Source organism: Hyaena hyaena, unplaced genomic scaffold (assembly GCF_003009895.1).
Source record: "Hyaena hyaena isolate Hyena2069 unplaced genomic scaffold, ASM300989v1 scaffold_273, whole genome shotgun sequence".
Classification (NCBI taxonomy): domain Eukaryota; kingdom Metazoa; phylum Chordata; class Mammalia; order Carnivora; family Hyaenidae; genus Hyaena; species Hyaena hyaena.
Genome location: NW_024080904.1, coordinates 1,318,735 through 1,331,730, shown reverse-complemented (window position 1 = coordinate 1,331,730; position 12,996 = coordinate 1,318,735). Strand labels below are relative to the sequence as shown.

General features: G+C 45.4%; 1 protein-coding gene across 1 annotated transcript in view; it reads left to right on the top strand.

The window, feature by feature from the left end:
* Window positions 1-12,748, top strand: part of PAPPA (pappalysin 1) — a 243,651-nt gene extending 230,903 nt beyond the window's left edge. The window contains exon 22 of the mRNA XM_039245860.1: window positions 8,611-12,748. Coding sequence (XP_039101791.1) covers window positions 8,611-8,718 — 108 coding nt within the window. The 3' untranslated portion in view covers window positions 8,719-12,748. The remainder of the gene's footprint in view (window positions 1-8,610) is intronic.
* Window positions 12,749-12,996: the final 248 nt, after the last annotated feature.

Sequence of the window (12,996 nt, the reverse complement as noted above, 5' to 3'; positions counted from 1 at the left end):
GGGTAGGATTCAGGATTTCCAGACTCCAAACCGTGGTCACTATTTTTCGAGAGCTTACGACTTGCCAAGCATCGTGGTGGCTGTTTTTGCACTTGTCATTTCATTTCATCACACGGTAGCTCCATTGTAGGTGTTGTCTTGTTATCCTCATTTTGTAGACAATGCAGATGAGGCTGAGAAGGGCTACGGTCCCACAGCCAGCAAGTGGGAGGTCTGAGATACAAACCTCATGAGTCTAAACCATGAGGCAGCTGCCTTGAACCCCTGTTCTGAGCACCTAGATGTAATGAGTTTGCAGCTTGCCCTTCCCCTGGTGGGTGGACTTCTTCCTTCCTAATGCTCCTAGCGAAGAGTCCTAGAGATGAACTCAAGGCCCAGGGATAAGCAAGCATTCAGCATCTACTCCTAGATTTCCTTCTAGCCCACTCTCTACGTAACCCTCTTCCCAGTCACAGGCCTAGGGACTCCTGGTCCATTGGCCCGGAATGCCAGTCTGCTCCCTCCATCCTTCCTCCCTTTGTCTGTCTGTCCAGACACCAGCTGTTCCCCACATCTGCCTTGTGGGGTGACCTGGGCCCAGCTGGCAGACAAGAGCAAGACTGTGCAGGAAACTCCGTCTGACAGGGGTGACCGGTTTCCCATCCAGACACCTGTCTGCAGCGCAAGGCAGACAGGAAGGGGCAGGACTCAGCTTCTCAGCATGTCAGTTTATTATTTTCCTGTTGGAGCCTTGAGGAGTCTCGAATACAGAGCAGATTTCCAGAATGGTTGCTTCAATAATTTACCCTCGTAACAAAAAAAAATCATAACTTGAATCATTCTCAGTAAGCATGTGTTGGAGCTTTAAGGGAAGAAGAGGAAACAGCCTTAACTTATTCAACATAGCAAGGCTTTGTAAGGCGTGGTGGCCTGGAACACTAGTTATGGTCATGTTTCAGACAGCTGCTAAGGGACTAATTCTGGAAGATGTCTGGGAAGTTGGGGTGGAGTCCCAGTTCTGTGACTTAGTTCTGTGACCCTGAGCAGGCCAGTCTCACCTTAAGTTTTTTATCTCTTGACATCTGGATTAGATTCATGTCTAAGGATTCTCCACATGGCTTCCTGAGGGAATTGGCTATCAAGTCAGAATCTGAGGGCTATTTGGGGCAGAGACCAGTAGAGAGTAAGAAGAGATTAATCCCAGAAACATCTATCAGCACAGGATGGCATGCCTAACCGATGACACTGAGTATAGGGTTGCCGTATTTATTTGCTAAATCTAAGCAAAAACAGTGTGGTTTCTTAGGAAAGGGCATTATACCCAAATGAAGTCCATTGGTCTAAGGAGGCTAGTGATTGTATAAGACATGAGAAGACAATAAAAATCATTAGATGGAGAGCAGCCTTGTTAGCTGAGTGGTCCATGCTAAATGGTTGGGCATTGGGTTGCAGAGTTGGTGATGTCCATCAATGACTCTTACATCTTGCCTTAGCAACTAGAATAGTCCTACTAATACAAGTCTTGTGGTATCACTCCTCTGTGCAAAGCCCTTTGGTGTCCCCTCAGTTTACTCCGAGTAAAAGTCAGTTCTCCCAATGGCCTATAAGGCCTTATGTGCTCTGCCTACCTCCATTACTTCTTTGACCTCACCCCCTACTGTCAGTAATCTCCGTCACTTAACTCTAGCCTTCCGGACTCTTTGCCACCCAGCCAGGCATCCTTCTACTTACAGACTTTGCCACTGGCTCTTTCTTTGGCCAAGAATTCTTCTCCATTCATCCAACATGACTCACTCCCTCACCTCCTCCAAGTCTTTGCTAAAGTGTCAAGTTCTTAATGAGCCCACCCTGGCCACCTTCCTTACACTATCCCTTACATACCCATTTGCTTTGGATTCCACTTTTTTTTCTTTGTTTTATAACCCTTATCACCTTGGCACATACTGTAAACTGTATTTACTATCTTGGAATCCCTACCCCCTTGTTGATCAAATGAACATTTCATGAGGTCAAAAATGTACATCCATTTGTTCAATGATGGATCCCTAGTTCCGAAATACCCCACTGGTGAGCATCTGCTATGTGACAGACACTGTTCTAGGCCATGAACAAGATGGACCTAGTCCCAACCATGTTGAGTTTACTTAGGGTACATTAGGTGCTAACAGAGACAGAGCAAGTGAGGGGAGTCGACAAAGCTTCCTAGAGAAGGCAACACCAAAGGTGAGACATGAAAGGTACAGTAGATCTTAGCCAGGTTAAGGGAGGAGTAGGGGGAGGGCCAGAGATAAGGATTCGAGAGCAGTATTTCTAGCAGAGGCCACAGTCTGCGCAAAGGCCCAGACATAAGGGAGCATATTAAGGAAACTGCATTTCCCTGAGTGTGGCTAGAGCACAGTGTGAGAGGGGATGTAAGCAGTAAGAGGTAAGAAATGAGCCTTGAACTGGCTTTTATAAACCAAACCAGGGAATCGGAACATTATCCACAGACTCAAGGAGTGTTCAATGATTCTAAGCACTGAACTAGTCCCAGAGGATCCTAGAAGGCTTCCTGCAAGAGGGGCTAGACGTGTTTATGTTGAAAGATTAGTAAGAGATAACAAGAAGATGACTAAAGAGACTCCACTAATTCCTCCTTGTCCACCACATCACTGGCTTCTGGAGTGTTACAATTTTCCCTGTTTGGGATGTATCTTGGACACTTTTATTTTTTGAGTAAACATACATTTCATCTATAAATTGCTTTATCAAGGATCTATGTCCACAAGAACACCTAATACATGGTGTTAGAGTAGATTGGTATGAGTGTAAGTACTAGACACTCCTTTTGGTTTGATCCTATGAAAGGATCAGACCCGTCTATCCCTCAAAGTTATCATCCTCATAACCATTGTCAACATTATCATGACCGCCATCAACAACGACATCCCCAATACTGCGATTATTGAGCACATGTATTGAGCGTGTATTGAGCACATGTTATATGCCATGTACCATGCTAGGTGCTTTACTTGAATTTTATACTTTATCCAAAATACTTCTAAAGGACAGGCCTATCATTGCCTCCATTTTACAGAGAAACTGAAGCCCCCAAAATGAAAGGAACTTGCCTAACAGCATAAGGAATCAAACCCAAATCTCATTCCGTTTTCTCTACCTTACTCTCCCCTTCTCCATATGACCACTTTATCCACATTTAAACACATCTCTGTATTCACTGACTCCTCCATGCCCTATACCAGGCATGTATCTACCCTCCCTCCAAAGAGCTTACAGAGAGTCCTTGTACTTGACATCACACCTTGGTCTACTTGATCTCATTACATCTGTCGACACTATGAAGTCCCAGAGACTCAGAGTGGTGAAGTGACTTGCCCAGGCTCCCACAGTGGGCGTGTGGACAGTCCAGGTTTTCTGGCGTTCAGCATAGGGCGTCTATTGCTCTCCACACTGTACTCTTTCTGCTTGGGACCTCCCTGTTGAGTCTGAGTCAGAAGCCCGCCCCTGCCTGTCTCCCAGCCTCAGAGGAGACCTGCAGCCAGGACCTTGTGGTGCATCTGCCTGGGCTGCATTCCTGAGCCACTCACACACACACACAGATGGAGGTGTTATCCTGGGCAGCTCACCCAGAGAAACCCCTGTGACTGAGCACCATGTCCAGTCCAGAGGGAAAAAGGAGAGAATCGTGGCCTTTAGTCATTGACCTTGTTGACAGGATCCTAGAGTGGGTGGCCAAGCCATTTATGGGATAGCTTAGCCACATGGTGCTGGGAATCCTAAATGTAAACTGGCCGCCACGGCATTTGTGCTGTGGGTGGTAGATTTTCTTGGGAGGCCATCTGGGGGGAGAAGGTTGGAAGCTGCTTGGGGAATTTCCCAGGGAACTTGGGAACTGGGCTCAGGGCTGACTTTACCAGGATAGGACCCTTTTCTCCACGCCTCAGTTTCTTTCTCTATAAACAGGGGACCCTGCCTCCTGTTCCGCCTGCCTCCTGGGGGGTCAGTGCCAAGGAGTGGTTGCAAACAGGGATGCAGATCCCAGGCCTCCTGCCAGCCAAGTGACTCACCTCTGTGCATCTTAGTTTCCTCTAAGATGTAAAATGGGGCTGGTAAGAATAGCTACCTTATTAGGGTTGCTGGGAAGAGTGAGTGAGATAATGCGCATTGGGTTAACTCAGCCAGGCACATAATAAGGGATAAAAGGCTATTGGCTATAAAAAGACACAGCAGCAGTCAGCCTGGCCAGGTTGTGAAGGAGGAGCCTTTTTACTCTCACTTGCTGAAAAGCTCTCAGTGTTTGGAGTGGACTTTAGAATCCTATACCATCTAGTTACTGACTGGTAGTGAGGCCCAGGGCAAGTTTGTTTTGTTTTAAACATTCTGAAGCCTCTATTTTCTCATCTGCAGGATGGGTAGCTAATAGTGATAGCCTCACAGAGTTGTGCAGAGTACACTAGCTAGCATGTAGGAATTATCCGGCATGTGGAAGGGGTGCAGGAAGTGGTAGCGTGTGTGTAACGTGGTGTTCACTATGGTGAACCCAAGTCAGACCTGGGAACACCTGGGACATGGGTAGACGTCTCTACTTTCCTGTTCCCACTTGCCTGGGAGGATGCTTGTGACAAGAGGGTACCCCAAGACAGGCTCTGAATAGGCAGTGTGCTGAGATGCGAGAGGAAGGATGGGAGGAGGAAGCAAAAGGCTGTACATCTGTTCTGCACTAGGACTTCTGTGATCTGGTTATTTCATGGACTCCTCCCCAGAACCCTACAAGGTCTTTCCAAGGACCCTTGCCTTACAGATGGGGAGATGAAGTCCCCAGGGCACTAAGGACTTGATGAAAGTCAAGCAGCACCTAGGTGGAGTCCACACTTGAACTTGTCTGCCTCCCAAACTCCCAGCAAGGGCTCAGTAAGTGCAGCTGTATTTACAAGCATGCAATGAAGATAAGGAGGCTCCAGATCTGCCTCCTGAGATTAAACCCTCTAGACTGTTATTCTGATTGCACTACTTTCCCTCAATTTCCAGACCTGTTTCTTTGGGAAAATGCCAAAACTGCCTGGGCTGACCTGGGGAGGTAACAGAGTGGTCACACTATGCTCACTTCACCAGAGTGGCCAGACTGGCTTAGAGAAACTAACTGGTGACAGGTCCCTGCCAGCTGGTGATACTGGAGAAGCTAATAGAACTGGGGATGGCAGAAAGGGGAACAGGCAAGAGAGTTTGTGGAGAAAGCCTAAATTTCTACGCCCTTTCTGGCCACGGCTTTTGCCTTCTGCCTTTCTCAGACTGAGAAGGATTTTCAGACAGATGGGAAGATAGATAGCATTAAAATCAAATCTTAATGTATAGGTAAGGAAAGTTACTTCCCCAGAGAAGGGAAGTAACCTGTACATAGTCACATAGTAAGTGAGTGCAAGAGCAGAGACTCCCGGCCTTGTATTCTGTGTGCATATTCATGCATTCATTTGTTCCTCCATTCAAGGGTCCCTTGAGTGCCTGTTACGTGATATATAAAGACTCCAGTCAACAACAGATATGGTCTTTGCCCAGACTGAGCTGGCATACAAGTGCAGAACCATTTCATTATGAGGAGGTTGTCAATGAGATGCCATGATATGAGATGAAGATGATGATGTGATCTTTGGTTAATGAGGGAGGAGGGGAGACTTGAGACGAAGACCTGAAGATGGGAAGAGCAGCTGTCCAGAACAGAGCAGTGAGGGGAGAGGACTGTTAAGGGCTAGAGACTTGCTCAGACGGTGGTTCTCCGTGGAGGCTGTGTCATGCTAGGCAACAGGAGGAAAGGTCACAGAAGAGGGTTCATTTAGAAGAAAGCAACACTAATGATCCACACAACCTCCTGAATTTGTGTTCTATTGCAGAAAGCCTTATCAGTTCAGTAATTCCTGTTTATCTGCTGATGATATAATTATGTTTAATTTTGTAAGGTATACAACAGTGATCTCGTACTTTGGTGTCAGTTTTTCCATAAAGTATGGATTATGGGGAAAACAAAAATAGGAAAACACTTGGAGTATTTGAGGAAATAAGCCACCAAGAGTGAGGAAGAGAAGGGGACCAGAAGAGGTCCGAGAAGTGTGTGTGGAGGTCAGATTATGCAAGGCCTTAACTCTTGGTAAGGACTTTGGGTCTTATTCTAAGAGATCTGTTCAATTTTCTCCTGTGTGAGATACAGCGGGAAACTCTTTCTCTCTTAAGTTTTTTCTGTCTCTTTAAGAGAGATAAATCAGATGTGGGTCAGAGAGCCCAGTGAGAAAGAATTATAGAGAGAGCTGTGCACAGGACATTAGAGGTAACCAGATCATTCTAATGTTAGAGTGTGGGCAAGGACAGAAGAAGAGACTAGATAAAGGGATGGGTTGAGTTGAGGACACAGAAACTGCTGAAGTCAGGGAGGTGGGAGAAGGGGACAACAGGCAGCAAAGGTGTCACCGATGGTGAAATGTGAGCTAGTGAGAAATTTGATTCAGCACAAGCATCTCCTGAGTGGGAGGCCACGTGCTGGGGCTTCTGGATGTTTGTGTTTGATCTATACAACCATATGAAATATGCAGTATTTCTTTTTAAAAAAATCACCCTTTAATGGATGTAGAATCTGAGGGTCATGGCAGTGAAGGGATTTTCCCCAAATTGCTTGGTGACTGTGAATCCAGCAAAGAGGCTCATCCAGGCCTCCTGGCTCCTGTGATGGTACTCTCCCCACTTGACCTCAGCTGTTAGATTTGGACTTGGCTCCACCATTGGTTTCCCCACTTGGACTGGAAAATTTCCTGTGTGTCTCTTAGAGGCTGTAGAAGGATATTCTAGATGAGAAGGCACAGCCTTCACAAAGGCATGACAACTAGGTAGTAAGTGTCCTAAACAGAGAACAACAAGTAGTTGTAAATAGAAAGACACTGCATGGAAGAAGCATCTGTGAGAACGCTTAGCATTCTTGTGAATGCATATGAATTTTTTAAATGTTTATTTTTGAGAGTGAGAGAGCACTAGTTGGGGAGGGGGAGAAGGAGACAGAGGATCCAGAGCAGGTGTGTGCTGACAGTGGAGAGCCCAATGTGGGGCTTGAACTCATGAGCCATGAGACCATGTCCTGAGCTGGAGTCTGACGCTCAACCGACTGAATAGCCCAGGTGCCTCTGAATGCTTATGAATTTAAATTGAAAAAAGAAACAGAGATGTGCTAGTCATGGGTATGATGAAAGAGTCAGAGAGAGGTGGAGAAATGAACAGACATTCATTCTGTGGCTTAAGCTCTGAGAAAACAAGCATGAACAAGACAGTCATGGTTCCTGCCTCATTGAGGGAGAGTGATGAGGAGAGATCTGTCAATTGATGGATTGATCCATCGATGCACTGAGCATATGCCAAGAACTGTGTGCTACATGTTTTTCATCATCAACCTCAGGAGGTATATGCTTTCATTATGCCCATTTAATGAATGAATGAACTGAGGCTCAGAGAAGTTGTCACATGCTCAAGGTCACACAAGTAGATAGAGGGCTGGGGCTTAAACTTCAATCTTCCATTTTAAAGCACTGCAAAATTGCAGGATTGAAAGAGGTTGGGAGGGAGGGAGGGAAGGCAGGCAGGCCAAGAAGCAGAGAGAAGAGATAGATACACAAAATGAGTGAGTCCACAAGCTAGGATGACAGAGATGTTCCCTGAGACTGTGCAAGCACTTGGAGACCCTGCCTAGGCAGAAGGCAAATGAGGTCATTAAACCCATCTGCGCAGATGGGGGCCCCCTGGGAAAAGTTATATGCAAATACCATGATGCAATGAGGTGAAATCTACTTGAGTTAGCCCAGGCTGGGTCTGGTTCAAGCCGGGCCTGCACTGTGCTCTTTGAGAATACAGGTCATCTGCTGCATGGGGAAGACATTCACTCTTTCAGTTTCTAGAAAGGAAAGCCAGATCAGGGTCACAGAGCTTGTGAAGGGATGGACTGGGAATGAAAACTCAGGCTCCTCCTCCCCATTTTTTAAAAAAAGTTTTTACATTTCCCCCCCAGCTTTTATGTGTATAACAAATCACGTTGTACACGTCTCACCTTTTCTTTCTTTCTTAAAATCTGATCCTGAGAGCCTTCAACCAAAATTTGGGATTTATAATTATATTACCATTTTACATTACAATTTTTCAGCCATGATTTCATTCAGCCCTTAGAGTTCACAGTACAAAGTGAGGCCAATGATACCACTTCTACAGCTAAGAACCTTAGGCTCAGAGAAGAGCTGCTTATCCTACTTTAAGTCACTTATAACTTTGGGCAAATGCCTTCCTCTTTCAGAGAGCCTCAGTTTCCCTGTCTGTAAAAGGGTGATTGTTTTAGTCAATCTTGCATCATCGTACAACATCTTACAGAGTTGTCAAAGGATTTGGTGTTTTCCTGTTTAGAAAGTGCCTGATCCATAATAAATGCCCTTGAAAACGGAAGGTGCTATTATAATGACCGTGATGATTCTGATAAAAGTTATTACAGGGCTAGCAAGAAGCAGAGCTATGACTTGAACTTGAGTCTGCTGCCCCTCCCCTTCAAATACAGTCATTGGAAAACTGTATCAGATCCAACCACCTGGCTCAACTCTTCTCTCTTTCTCTTTGCAGGTCACCCCTTTCCCTATGTCCTGTGACCTACAAGGTGACTGTGCTTGTCGGGACCCCCAGGCCCAAGAACACAGCCAGAAAGACCTCCGGGGATACAGCCATGGCTAAGGAAGGATAAGGAGTTGACAAAGAATTCCCAGCGCCAGGACCCGCATCCCTTTGGTATTGATTTCACAGTCAGCTGCTCAACGGAATGGCCTCCCCACACCAGGGATCCTTAGCACCCAACCGGTCTGCCTTTAATTTCACCCAGGAAGGACTCATAGTAGGGGCGCATGAACCAAGTCTCACCATGTTGAAGGATGGAATGGAATCCCATCCCATAGTCTTATATGGATTGCATATACAAGTATGCAGTTCCAGAGCCTAAAATTCTAATCATTTGTCACACAACCACAGCAAGAAACATGTTATACAGTTAGGAGTGTGCACATATGTGGTTAGTACACATGCATGCATACGTACCCCAAACGACATCTGTGTGAGGGCAGTTTTGGAGACTGAGGAGAGAGAGACTGTGACAAACTCAGCCTTTTCTTTCCCAAGCTCCTAGTCAGTACTGTCCTTGGGAGAAAAAAAAAGAGTTCCAGAAACTGCTAAGACCAAGTGTTGTCAAGATAGCTTGTACTCGGAGGCTTGGAACATGTAGGGCATGCACTGTTGTGCAGTGCTTTGAGATCAGAAGTGAAATGGGCTCTGATCACCTACCTTCTAGGGAAGTAGAACCCAGGACGAGGTAAAGAATCCAAGGTATGCAAAGCCCCCTAATTCTTCTCCCATGGGGGGATTTTACCCCAACTCCAGGGTTTAAGGCCAAGCTGGAAATGGCATAGGGTGGCACTGTCAAGGTATTATAACAGTCCCCTGCTTGAGGCCATAATATCCGTCCAGAACCCACCCATTCCCCAAATCTTGCCTTGGGACCACATTCGCTGCTACTTTTCCTGCTGCTCTATCCTATACATTGAGTACCCCAAGATGGTAGGACTAGGTTAGGAAAACCCCACACAACCAAACAAACAGTCTGCCTTAAAAGTGACCCACATCTTCCCACAGCTCCTCACCTAGCCCTTCCACAAGAGAAAAACCCTCATTGGCCCATGTGGTGAGAAGTTAAATCCCCATGGGTGGGCTTCTCATCCTGGGAGTGAGTAGAGGGACTAGAGAAACTAAAACCCTCACTGAGAGTCCAGGATGTCTGAGCCAGTGTTAGATTTTATAATCAAGTGGACCAGTGTTAAATGTCTGTGATGCTGGGGCCATCCAGAGACTGCTGGAATTGTGAGGACTCTTGAGTTATTCCTTATCCTTATCCTGATCTGGCCCTCCAGGCTAGATCAGGCTTTGGTGCTGAGGACCTCACTGTTGCCCTGGGCAGCATTCTAGAACAGAGAATCATTTTGAATATGATTAACCTGAACTTGAGGGCCCTCAGAGGGAAGCCAAAGAGTTCACAGCATCAGTCCCCAACAACCAAACATGGTCATCATGTTTTTCACATAGTCTTCCAGCTACCAGGCCTCCCATTACACCTGTGGTTGGTCAGCCCTTCCCTTTTACCCAGGTTCAGCCTCCAAAAGTTGAGAGAAAGGTAGTCCATTGCATGGCCCCTACCTCACTGGGGTCCTCTTTGCCTGTTTTCCATCAGTTACTTGTCCACTCCTTTTGAATTAATATGGGAAGAAATTAATACAGAAAGAGGTGGAGAGAATGGTCAAGCTGGACATAATTTCTAGACCTGGAACTGAGAAAATGAGGCAGTAGTAGATTATCACATAAGTATCACATAAAGATCGATGTAAATCATTCATCTCAAATCCAGTGAAAACAACCAACAAAAACGAAGTCTAGCACCTGAATGGGGAACCCCAGGCCTGTGTGCTGACTCTCCTCATTCCTGTATCTGAGGCAGTCATTATGAATCAGTCATAGTCCTTTCTCCTCTGGGGACCAAAAATAACTTCAGGAACCTTCTTACTGTATTACTCCCAACAGCAATTACCCGCTGACCAAGAGCACTTGAGAAGACATCTATCAGCCAGTATATCAAGGTGCTTTTCGCACAGGTGCCCACAAATGAGGATACAGTGCTTACATTGGTATGGCTCATACCGTATTCCAAACTCTGAGACTGGCTTCTGGAATGGAGACGTGGCCACCGTGGTTAAGGACAGGCTCAAATCCTTTGTTTCCTTCTTATAAACTCATATCTCATTTACATTCAGAGCATTTTCTGTAGTTACCAGGGCCAGTCCTTAGCAAACCAATCCTAAAAATCAGAAGACTTGATCCCATTTTGTACTCCCTCCAGTATCTTAGAACTCTTGCCAACTTCTAAGGCCCCTCCCTTGCCGTAGCTGAGTTATCAACATGTGTGGTCAGCTGACAAGACATGAACTAAGAAAGGTAATGGTGTGGACCCTCCCAGTTGCTCTGTCACGCCTAGAAGTAGTGCAAAAAGCCTTGGAGACCCAACGGCGCCATTACTAATGGTGGGGTTGCAGGAACCACAAAAAAACCTCACCAACTTCCCTTAAATTGTCTTCCTTCACTCTCCAACTGAGCAAAGTTTCCTAGAGGCTGACTTTTATCTTCAGACTCAGGTTGAGTTGAGCAAAGAACCACCCAGTCTCCTCCTCACCATCTATCAACCCCGTTACTCATAATGATATTAGGCAAGATAGGCTACCTGATGACCAGCCTCAGCCTCAGGCCCACATGGAAGGCCCTTCTCAGAACTTAGTGAAAGTGACTCAGTTCTATTTGTGCAAGGCACTGATTTCAGGCTTCATTTCCTTTCTGGGAATGAACTCATTGTCTTATCCCTTTGATGATCTCCTGCTTAGGAGAATGGAGTACTCACAAGGAGGCAGATCTGAAGCACTGTTGTGTGTCAGCAGCACAGGGGCCCTAAAGCAGTTGGGGGTCTGGGTTGGAGAAGTATTAGCCTGTTGGCAGCAAGAAAGAAAAGATGAGGAAGACAGTTCTCCAAACCTTGTTTTGGGAAGCCTTTCCAAGCCACAACCCTAACTGCATGCCTAGAGGACTTGCATTACCCCCATATTCTGTGCCAAGCACCTCTTAAGGGAAGAGAGTCCTTGGGAAGTCCGTTTTGGTGGCTAAATTAGGGTGGTAAGAAAGAGAGCGATCATAAATAGTAGGGCTTTGAAGGTGGAGGGTATCGGCTGCTACTCTAGGCTTCAGCATTTTGAGTCACTGCCTAGACAATTCTCTTGGCCTTTTTCCCACCTTGGCCAATGCTTAAAATGCTATTTGTTGAAAATAATTCTTTCAGACAGATTTCAGCTACCTCCCTTCCAGGTTCAATTTAACTTGGTTGTAACTGTCAATTTGTTATAGGTCTTACCTGTGTTTTAGAAAGAAAAAGAAAGAACAGAAGAAAGAAAAAGAAAGGAAAGGAAGGAGGAAAGGAAGAAAGGAAACCATAAATTCAAGTTAACAGTTTTGAGGTTTTATGTTTTGTGGTTGTTTTTTCTTTTTTCTGGAACTACTTCAAGTGGGAAAATAAAAAGAATAAATGGATGGTAAGAAAGCTGTACAGATAGCGATTGATAGAAAACAAAGAGATTAAAAGGAAATAAAATGCATGATTAAAAATAAGAATTAAAAAAACACTATTTTTGTGCTTCCTAAAGGGAACTGTTTATTCTACAGACTGAGTAGGTAGACACAAGCATAAAAACTTCCCTAGCAGGAGACATAAAGTGGCATCCTATAATGCTGTTATTTTCTGTACATTGTGGTAGGTCCAGAAATAAGGCATCTTCCCCCTTGATATGTAGTTGTTGTTGCTGGGGGAGAATTTTGTCTATTTGTTTGGTGGCAATCAGTGGTAGCCGGGAGTAGGGAGGGCTGGAAATTGGTTTTACCTAATATTAAGGGGACATAGTGTGTTGTGCTTTTCACGTTATGAAATGTTTGTATTTACCAGTAGAGCACTGGGCTTTATAAAGACTGCACTTAGAATCACACTGCACGATCCACTTTCCTAAAAAAGCTGCTATGTGACCAGACAGGTAATTCCCATGGTGTTTGAGAAACAAAACAAAACCAACCAAGCAATCAGCAAGCGTAAACACTAAATAGCAGATGAATAAAAGCCTATTCTTTAAACTTATTTACATTTTGCCAAATTCCTACCAATGGTTTGATCATTAAAAGAATTATATAATAGCCGAGAGAGGAGTTCTGTCTCCAGAGAAAGAACCTGGAATTCTTGACTCCAGGCTTCAGTTTGCTCAGTGATCTTGAACAAGTCATCAACTAGCTTCTCCATTTGCCTCAGTTTCTCCAGCTGCAAAATGGGGATGATACTACTTACCTACCTCACAGTGGGATGGCAGGGGATGGTGAGGCCCTGAGGTT